Source organism: Tupaia chinensis, unplaced genomic scaffold, assembly GCF_000334495.1.
Source record: "Tupaia chinensis unplaced genomic scaffold, TupChi_1.0 Scaffold149184_1, whole genome shotgun sequence".
In the NCBI taxonomy this organism is placed as follows: domain Eukaryota; kingdom Metazoa; phylum Chordata; class Mammalia; order Scandentia; family Tupaiidae; genus Tupaia; species Tupaia belangeri.
In genome coordinates this window covers 2106-12654 of record NW_006209032.1, presented here as the reverse complement: position 1 = coordinate 12654, position 10549 = coordinate 2106, and the positions used below count along the sequence as shown (strand labels likewise).

The window sequence follows — 10549 nt, the reverse complement described above, 5'->3', positions numbered from 1 at the left end:
ACCCCCAGGTCCAGGACTCGAACTGCAGTCACCTACATGGGAGTCCAGCGACATAGCCATTACACCAACTGCTGGTCCTGCCTGGCATGTTTTTCAAGCCACAGGGTCTGGGACTCAAACTGCAGAGTCAGCCATATGGGATCCAGTGCCTTAACCACCATGCCACCTGCCAGCCCCATTATTTAGTTGTCATTTTTTTAGAGGTTTTTTTTTAATAATTATTTTATTTAACTTTATTTATTTGTATATTTATTTATTTATTTATGATTTGACCAGAGGAGGGCAGACTGAGGGGGGAGGGAAGTGAGAAAGCAAGCCACCAGGTCTGGTACTCAAACTGCAGTTGGCCATGTGGGAGTCCAGCACCCTTAGGCACCATGCCACCTGCTGGCTCCAATTTTTTTTTTTTTTTTTGAGAAGTTTTCACTAAAGGGTGCGTGCACTCGCCATAAAGACAGAAAGCGAGAAATCATCCCGCAGGGGGGATGGCCACGCTGCAATCCCTTCTTCTCCATTCTCCTCTCAGCATCTTGGGCGTGCATGTACATAAGCTTGGCGTGAGTTTAAGCCACCCAGTCTAGGACCCCAACCATAGTTGACTACATGGGAGTCCAGCCACACCGCCGTTACTCCAACTGCTGGTCCCAGGTTGTTGTTTTTTTTTTTAAATTGTTTTAGAGACTAGCAGGTGGTGTGGTGGTTAAGGCGCTGGACACTTCCACATGGCTGACCATGGTACGAGTCCTGGACCTGGTGGCTTTCTTTCTCTCTGGTCAAATTAAAACGAATGAATGAATGAATAAAATTGAATAATTTAAAAAAAAGAATTGCTGGGGTCGGCAGGTGGTGTGGTTAAGGTGCTGGACTCCCACATGGTCAACCAACCACGATTCGCGTTCTGGACCTGGTGGCTTGCTTTCTCACTTTCTCTCTTTCTGGTCAAATTAAAAATTAAAAATAAATAAATAATAATAAATAAAATTAAATCAATAATTCTTTTTAAAAATAATTGTTTTATTTAATTTTATTTGTTGCCATCTTAATTTTTTTAAATTTTATTTACTCGTTCACTTATTTTTGTTTTAATTCGACGGCAGGTGGTGTGGTGAGAGAGAGAGAAAGAGAGAGAGAGGGAGAGAGAAAGAGAGAGAGAGGGAGAGAGAGAAAGAGGGGAAGCAAGGAAGCAAGTCACCAGGTCCGGGACTCAAACCGTGGTCAGCCATGTGGGAGTGTCCAGTGTCTTAACCACCTCGCCACCTGCTGGTCCCACCATCTTAATTTTTTAAATAAGTATTTTATTTAACTTTATTTATTAATTTTTTTATTTCATTAATTTTTTTTGAGAGGTTTTTCGCTATAAGGCACATGCGCTCGCCAGACAGACAGAGAGAGACAGAGAGACAGAAAGCGAGAAATCACCCCCCAGGGGGGATGGTCACGCCGCAATCCCTTCTCCTCCATTCTCCTCTCGGGATCTTGGGCACACACACACACACACGTGCCCGGCGTGAGTTTTAAGCCACCGGGTCCAGGACGCGAACCGCGGTCGGCTACGTGGGAGTCCAGCGACATAGCCATTACACTAACTGCTGGTTCCCATATTTTAATTTGACCAGAGAGGGACAGAACAAGAGAAAAAGAGAGAAAGTGAATATTTAACTTTATTTGCTTATTTATTTTAATTTGACCACAAAGGGACATATTAAGAGAGAGCGAGAGAGGGAAAGTGAGACAGCAAGCTGCCATGTCCAGGACTCGAACTGTTGTCATCTATGTGGGAGTCCAGCACCCTTAACCACCATGTCACCTGTTGGCTCCCTATTTATTCATTTTAATTTGACCAGATAGGGGCAGGGTGTTGGGGGGAGTGAGAAAGCAAGCCACCAGGTCTGGGATTCAGACGGTGGCCGGGCGGTCCAGCGCCCTTAACCGCCATGCCACCTGCTGGCCCCACCGTCTTTTGTTTTCTTTTTGTTTCTTTCTTTCTTTTTTTTTTAATTTGAGCAGAGAGAGAAAGGAAGAGCAAGAAAGCAAACCACCAGGTTCAGGGCTCAAACTGCAACTGCAGTCAGCCACATGGGAGTCCACCACTTTAATCACTACACCACCTGCCCCTAAAGAGAGATTTTTGCTATAGGGCGCATATGCTCACCAGAGAAACAAGAGAGCCAGAAAGTGAGAAGTCACCCCCCAGGCGGGAGGGCCACGTCGCAATCCCTCCTACTTCATTCTCCTCTTAAGATTTTGGGCACGCACGCACACACACCCAGTGTGTTTTAAGCCGCCTCGGTCTGAGACTTGAACCGTGGTCAACTACGTGGAAGTCCAATGATGTAACCATTATGCTGTCTGCTTATCCCTGTTTATTTTTTAATTTTTTTAAAAGTAATTTTATTTATCTATTCATTTATATTCATTTGACCAGAGAGAGAGAGGGAAAGTGAGAAAGCAAGCTACCAGGTCCAGGGCTCAGACTATGGTCAGCCCTGTAGGTGTGTCCAGTGCCTTAACCACCATGCCACCTGCTGGTCCCCCTATTTAGTTATTTTTTTTGTCAGAGGGCATGCGTGCTAGCCAGAAAGACAAGAGAAAGAAAGCATCGCCTAGTGGGGTCTGTTCATGCCACACTCCCTTCTACTCTGTTTCTCCTCCTTTCGGCACACACGTATATGTGCCTGGCATGTTTTTCAAACTGCTGGGGTTTTCGAACTACAGTCAGCCGTGTAAGATCCAGCTCCCTTAACCACCAGGCCACTGGCTGGGCCAGCTAGTTGAGTCTTTTTTCTTTTTTTTTTTTTAATTCTTTTATTTAACTTTTTTTATTATTATTTTCCAGTTTGGTCAGCCAGAGAGAGAGAAAGTGAGAAAGCAAGCTGCCAGGTCTAGGACTTAAACCAGGTCGGGCATGCAGGAGCGTCCAGTGCCTTAACTACCATGCCACCTGCTGGTCCCAGCTAGTTGAGTCTTACCTGTCTAAATCATTGTAAAAAAAAAAATGGGGCCAGCAAGTGGTGTGAAGGGTAAGGTGGCTAGGAGCCAGCAAGTGGCATAGTGGTTAAGACTGCTGGACTCCTACATGACTGACCATGGCTCAAGTCCCGGACCTGGCGGCTTGCTTTCTCACTTTGTTCCTTTCTGGTCAAATTTAAATGCATAGATAGATAGGTAGGTAGGTAGATAGGTAGATACCAGATAGGTAGATAGAGAGAGTTAAATAAAATAATTATTTTAAAAAAAAAAAGGTTAAGGTGGCTGGATCCCACATGGCCAAGTCTCACATGTGTTCAAATCTCAGACACACCACCTTGAAAAATGTCAAGCACAGGGACCAGCAGTTAGCATAATGGCTATGTCGCTGGACTCCCATGTAGTCGACCACAGTTCAAGTCCCGGACCTGGTGGCTTAAACTCAAGCTGGGCACGTGTACGTGCGTGCCCAAGATCCCGAGAGGAGAATGGAGGAGAAGGGATCGCGGTGTGGCCATCCCCCCTGGGGGGTGATTTCTCACTTTTTATCTCTCTGTCTTTCTGGCAAGCGCGGGTGCCCTATAGCAAAAACCTCTCCAAGAAAAGAAAAAGAAAGAAAAATGCCGAGCACCTGCGTTCCCAAAAATCCTGAGGGGAGAATGGAAAAGGGATTGCGGCATGGCCATCACCCCCCAACCCCGAGGCAATTTCTCACTACTGCCCCCCCCCCTGCCCCGCTCTCTCTAGCAAGTGCAGGCACCCTATAGCAAAAACTAAAATAATAGTAACTTCCGTCAGCTGCTCTGTGTGAGGGGCTGGGGCCAGGGGCACAGAGAGAGTGGAGCAGACAAGCCCCCAAGCAGCAGAGACCTCAGCGGGTCAGTGTCATGGTGGGAGGCCTAGTGGAGGGACTGCCTTTGCCAAGCTCTGAATGGACATCAGCCAGGGGAGGAATGAGAAAGGGGGTTCGGGCCGGGGCATGGCAGGGACAGGACCCTTGGGGTGCTGTACTCGAGGCCCGAGGATGGTCAGGCTGGCTGGAGGCGGGGCCACAGGGGACGAGGCTGTCTGGGAGGTCGCAGGCACATGTGCAGCTTGGAGCCCTGACTTCGGCCACGTCCAGGACTCCGCTAGAAATCACAGGGGGTCCCCGGAATCCCAGGGGTGTGACAGACCTGGACCTTTGGGCCTGACTCACCTGCCAGCGCTGGTGCAGATGAGCCCACGGGGCAGGACAGGGTAGTGGCCAGTGACGATGGCTGCAGGCTTCACAGTGTCCCCAGACAGGCCCCCGTCCCCACCTGGGGCTGTCTGGAACACCGTCTGGCTCCTGCTGCCTGTCCAACCCCAAGCTCGCCCAGAGAGGCTGTACACGGGAGGAGGGGACGGTCTTGTCCAGCGGCACTCCTGGACCCTGCCCAGTCATGCAGACGGCCTCCCCTGCCCTCCCCGCCTGGCCCTGTGTGTCCGCCTAATAGGAGCTGTGGACTCACGGCCAAAGTGGGGGCCCCCAGGCCTCCGTGCTGCTCCTCTGAGATCATAGGCCTAGCCTCCAGCACAGCCTATGGGCCACGGGCAGGGAGGGCAAGGCCTCTGCCCCACGCCCCTCGCTGCCCATGATAGCTGAAGGCCACTTCTTTCATCATCAGGGAGCACCCACTGTGGGCCAGTGCTGTCTGGGGAGTGGGTATTTGGGAGTGAACTCGGCCCTGCCTGCTCTCCTGGGAGGGTTTCTGCCTTGACGAGATCCCCCAGGTTGGGGTGCGGATGGGAACAGGACCGCAGTGGGACACAGGGTCCCTGGGCTGAAGCCACCTGCTGGGGCAATGGGAGAGGCTAGTGTGGAGCCCACCGCAAGGCCTGAGGCTGGGCTCTGTCAGTAGGGGCGGGGCGTGGTGTGCAGGTCACAGCACGTGCGTCACGGTCCCCCATGGCCCTTCCTGTTTTTCTGTTCTGTCCCTGTGTCTCTGAGATCATTTCCCTCTGGCCCCGTTTGGCCCGGCTGCTGGTGGGAGCCAAGGCCCAGCCCCAGCAGCCCTGCCCCGGGACGTCACTCAGAGTGGCCCGCAAGGGCCTGGACCCAGCCTCCAGGGCACTGCAAGGATCCAAGGCAGGCAGGCGTGGGCCTCAGGGCCTTCAAGGGGGTGCTGACACTAATTAGGGAGCTGCTAATGAGCCCCTGGGACCCTCGCCAAGCAGGTGTCTGTGTCTTCCCCGAGGAGCCCAAATTTTACTGGGTGCCAGGCAAAGAGCCCACTGGGCCTGGCAGGTCCTAACCTGTCCAGCCGCCCGTCCAGGGACTGTGTTTGCACCCATTAGCACCCTGGGTCCTTACTGAAGAGCTGCCCTGCCCCTCCTCGCCCTTTGCCTGTAGCCCCAGCACCCTGGATCATTGCTGAAGGAAGCCTGGCTCTGACCCTGGCTGCAGGGGCCACAGAGCTGGGCCTCCTCCCAGTCCAATCCCATGCGTGGGAGACCAAGGACCCCGAGTCCGGGATTCTCGTCTGAACAGTTGACGTACCGCAGGCAGGGTTAGGCGGTGAGGGCTCTGTCTGAGAAGTGGGGCCTGGCTTCCACCGACCTTCCCCTCCTGTCCCCAGCTACCTGAACGACCTGGAGCGCATCGCGCAGAGCGACTACATCCCCACGCAGCAGGATGTGCTGCGGACCCGCGTAAAGACCACGGGCATCGTGGAGACGCACTTCACCTTCAAGGACCTGCACTTCAAGTGAGCGGGCATGCGGGGCAGGACCTGCCAGCTTGGGGCAGTTGTCCAGGGTGGCTGGTCCAGGACGCCCCCAGCCCCACCCTGAGGTTTCTCAAGGCTGTGTTCCGGGAAAGCGTGTCCTGACCACCCGGGACTCCACGGTCAGGGGCCACACCGCCTCTGGCCAGCCTCATGGCCTCTGCTGGCCAGACCCCTGATCCTGCCCGTCCAGACATGCCTTCTGGACCTCCCTTCCTGGAGCTAAGGTGACCTGTGTCTGCAGGATGTTCGATGTGGGTGGTCAGCGGTCCGAACGGAAAAAGTGGATCCACTGTTTCGAGGGCGTCACGGCCATCATCTTCTGTGTGGCCCTGAGCGCCTATGACTTGGTGCTGGCCGAGGACGAGGAGATGGTGAGAGGCAGGGCAGGCTGGGGCCAGGTGGCCGCGGGGCGGGGCGGGGCAGGGGACCTCTGACCTGCCGTCTGCCCCCAGAACCGCATGCACGAGAGCATGAAGCTGTTCGACAGCATCTGCAACAACAAGTGGTTCACGGACACGTCCATCATCCTCTTCCTCAACAAGAAGGACTTGTTCGAGGAGAAGATCACACAGAGCCCGCTGACCATCTGCTTCCCTGAGTACACAGGTGAGAGGACTGGGTGGGATGGGGCTGGGGAGGGGGGCCTGGCAGGCGGCCCACCAGCGCCCCCTGCTGGTCATAAGGGTAAACGCACTGATGCCTTGCCTGGGCTTTTGGCACTTGTGTCCACATGCACAGGGCAGGGGGGGAACTGCTTGCCACCCCTGGGCGTGTACCCAGGAACGTGGGCACATGGGCATCCGCATTCACACACTCAGGTGTGCACGTGCACTCACACCTTGTCATCCTGTGCATGTGCATGCATCCACATCACGCTTGTCTTGCCACCCGTGTGGGACAGAGCCTGCCTGCACACGCGCTCAGAATTTTGCCCACCCCCCCCCCAGGGGCCAACAAGTACGACGAGGCAGCCAGCTACATCCAGAGCAAATTCGAGGACCTGAATAAGCGCAAAGACACCAAGGAGATCTACACGCACTTCACGTGCGCCACCGACACCAAGAACGTGCAGTTCGTGTTTGACGCTGTCACCGACGTCATCATCAAGAACAACCTGAAGGACTGCGGCCTCTTCTGAGGGTCAGCGGGGCCTGGCAGGATGGTGAGCCAGAGTGGGGCGAGGAGTAGGGCCTGGGGAGAGGGGCCAACAGGGGGTAGTGAACCTGGGGGAAGGGCAGTAGGTGACCAGCAGACCCAGTGGGGGGATGTCAGCATGGTGGGCCTGGCCTGACCCAGGGACAGAACTGCCGGCTGCTGAGCATTCCTTGGAGAAACCCACACCTCCCCACCTGCCAGGCATTGGCCTAGCCACCTGCTGCTCAGTCTCCCCAGCTCTGCACTGAGCCCTGGACCTTCCGGGGCCCTCGGCTTGGGGTGGCCCCGCGGCTGCTGGAGGTGGGGATGACTGCTTGTTCCCTCCCTCCCCCTGTAACCTGGCAACAGGACTGCTCCTGGGTGGCCATGGTGTCCCTGGTAACGGGGTGGGAGAAAAGGAGAGGGGCATTGTCTAGGGAGCGGGAAGAGAGGCACACACTGGGGCCTTCCGACCCACACCCTGATTGTCCCCCAGCTCCAGGGCCACCGCTGACTGCTCCCCAGCCCCTGAGGAAGATGGGGGCAAGAAGACCACGCTCCCGCCTGTCCCCAGCCGCTTCTCCCCTCTTTCCTCTCCGCTCTCAGCTCCCCGTCCTCAGCTCCAGACTTGGGAAAGGGGTTGCCACAGGCCTCCCTGTCTGGAGCCTGACCTTGGCCGAGGTGTGCTGGGAATGGCCGCGGCACCCCTTCCTGGGCGTCCGTTCTGGTTTCCAGCCCATTGTCTCGTTCCGTGATGGGCGAGGGGAGCACTGTTGCTCTCCCCAGGCCTGCGTCCGGAGGGCCGCCCGTCTCCAGCCTGGACCCCTGGCTTCGCCCCACACCCACCCGCCCCGGCCCAAGTCCAGATGTTTACAGGGAGCCTCCTGCCCAGCCCACCCCCGCCGCTCGGAGGCCCCAAAGGAAAAAGCACAAGAAGCGTGAAACGCCACCATTCCTGGAGACCACACTCCACTGCTCGTTCGTGTAGCTTTTTAAAAAAATGAAAGTAAAGGAAAAAAAAAATTAACCACAACGACGAAAACTGCAAACCTAGAAAACGTTTTAGAGAAAACCTATTTAAAACTGTTCGATCCTGACCAGCACCCCGCCAGCCAGCCCCCATGCGGTGATTCCGTGCCTTGAGTGTGTCTGTGTGTTTACACCCACCCCTCTGCTGGCCGCCCCGAGTGTGAGCGGCACCCCTGCCCTGCCCTCCACAGAATCGGGGTCCAAGGGCTGTCCCAGACAACTGCCAACGTCACCGAGGGCCCTGCCCTGGCGGCCCTGGGCCCAGGCTCCATTAACCTAAATGTAGCCCCCCTAGCTCTAACCTAGGAACCGCGCTGCCTGCTGAGGGGCCTCGCCCCTCGTGCCCTCGCCCCAGGCCCGGGTCCTTCAGCGTTGAACACTTCCTTGCTTTTTTCACATGTTTTATGGAATTGTTCACCCGGTTTGAAATAATAAAATGTAGAAAGAAAAAAAACCTGCTGGGCTTTTTTTTTCTCTAGAGAAATCCAGGCTAAGTTGTGCTGGGGTCATGGGGCTCTAGTGTCTCCCCCTCCATCCGGCACTCTGCAGCCTTGGGGCTGGGGAGGGGCTGTCCTAGGGATTTGCACTGGGGCGCAGGAAGGAGTCCAGCGATCTCCAGTGCAGAAGTGACTTCTGACCTCCCTGCACAAAGGCGGGGACAGTGTGAGCAGTGGCAGTCACACAGCCAGGCTGGCTGCTGCCCCCAGCCTGGGCTCCCCCCTCCCTGTCCCCCCTACCCCCGTGTGAAGGTAGCCGTGCACCACTCCAGCGGGGCTAGGGCTCTGAATGTGGAGGGTCCCGCGAGGCTAGCGGTGTTCCCGGGCGGACGTCTGGTGGAGGGCCTGGGTATCTAGGGTGGCGCCTGGACTCGCCCCCATGGACACCAGGGGCAACGGCGGACTGAGGCTTCTGGAGGGTTCCAGGAAGGCCGGTCTCGCTGGGCCGAGGCCGAGCTCGGCGCTCCCGCCTTCGGCCGCCCGGGAGCGCCGCAGCCCGGGCGCCGCGGAGGCGGGGAGGGAGGGGTTGGGCCGCGGACGCGGGACGCGGGACCCCGCCTCCGCACACCTGCCAGTGCCCGGCAGCCTCGGGGGGGGGCCCCAAGCTGGCAGGAGATGAGTGGCAGGAGAGGGGGGGCTGCTGCCGCGGGTCGGAAGGAGATCGACGCCCCCCAGGCCCGGTCCCCGCCCCGGGGCCTCGGGCCTTTCCTGCTACCTCTGGCTCCAGGACCGGCAAGAACAGGATCCCTGCCCTACCTCCAGGCTCAGGCCTGGCCCCTGCTGTGCCCCAGATGTGCGTGCCGGCGGGAGCGGGAGCACCCGTGCTCTGATGCCCGCCCTGCAGGAAGCGGGCACCGGAGATGGCTCCTTCCTCTGTCCCGAGGAGGAGCCCAGCACAGAGGGACCATTGAGGGGCTGGCACCGTCTGCCTGACGCACCCAGTTCCCCCTCTCCGGGTGGGCCGTGGAGGACTCTGGCCAGGATCTCCCTGTAGCCGGCTTGGCAATGAGGCTGGGTGGGGCCCTGGCAAGAAGGGCTTTCCTGGGTGCAGACAGCGAGGCCCCCACCTGCCCCTGGCCTCCTACCCCTGCTCCGATTTCCAGGGCATAAGGCTCCATTGTCCCAGCCCAGGCGGGGGCGGCCTCAATTCCGCCTTGTCTTTGGTGGTTGGGAAATTCCCAGCCATGGGGGGCAGCGGCCTAGGAGGGGCTGGCCAGGTGTCCTGCACCCCAGCTGGAGGGACTCCATGAAGTCTGTTCCTGGGCTTCCCCCATTGCTGGGAGCTGCCCTGGGCTAGACCTCAGCCATCCTCAGCCCTTGGGAACCCTGTCCCAGGTAGGAGGCCCTGGACTTCTGGCAGGAGGTACAGAGCCAGGTAGGGACCCAGGCTTTGTGGGACCTGTGGGGAACCACCAGGCTGCTCCACCTCTCAGCCCCCCCCACACTCCAAGTAGCTGCTCAGGCTACCGAAGGCAGTGGCAGCCTTGGTAGTGTTAACCCATTTGAGAGGTGGAAGGACAGCTGGGGACAGAGACAATCACTCTAAGGCTGGAAGAGGAGAGTGAGGGGAGACCCTGCGGAGAAGAGCCTTTGTGGGACCTGTGGGGAACCACCAGGCTGCTCCACCTCTCAGCCCCCCCCACACTCCAAGTAGCTGCTCAGGCTACCGAAGGCAGTGGCAGCCTTGGTAGTGTTAACCCATTTGAGAGGTGGAAGGACAGCTGGGGACAGAGACAATCACTCTAAGGCTGGAAGAGGAGAGTGAGGGGAGACCCTGCGGAAAAGAGCCTGGGTGCTAGCCAGACCCAGACACACCCAGCAGGTGGGTGGAGGCCCAGATGCCCTGTGCAGAATGGGGAAGGGGCCCTCCCCAGATTAGAGCTGGAGCCTCAGGCTGCAGGGCTACCTAGGCCGGAGGAACCTCTCACATGTTCCAGGGCAACCCCGTGGTTCCTCCTGATGTCAGGAGAGCATCCCCTCCCTGAATCCCTCAGAACCGCCCCCCTACACACACATACACGGAATACTGAGGTAGCCTCCAAGTCTGGCGAGTACAACCCCTGACCCAGAGGTGCGACCTGCCAGGTCCCGATGGCCCTGGGAGTCAGGGAGAGGAAGACAAAACGGAAGCTTCTCTTGACTGTGTTCTGGGTCTACCCCAAATATTTGACT

General features: G+C 57.3%; 1 protein-coding gene across 1 annotated transcript in view; it reads left to right on the top strand.

Moving 5' to 3' along the window:
• Window positions 1-8325, top strand: part of GNAI2 (G protein subunit alpha i2) — a 28641-nt gene extending 20316 nt beyond the window's left edge. Inside the window, exons 5-9 of the mRNA XM_006170935.3 lie at window positions 5568-5696; window positions 5959-6088; window positions 6170-6323; window positions 6665-6879; window positions 7348-8325. Of these exons, the coding sequence (XP_006170997.1) occupies window positions 5568-5696; window positions 5959-6088; window positions 6170-6323; window positions 6665-6855 (604 nt within the window). The 3' untranslated portion in view covers window positions 6856-6879; window positions 7348-8325. The remainder of the gene's footprint in view (window positions 1-5567; window positions 5697-5958; window positions 6089-6169; window positions 6324-6664; window positions 6880-7347) is intronic.
• The last annotated feature ends 2224 nt before the right edge of the window (window positions 8326-10549 follow it).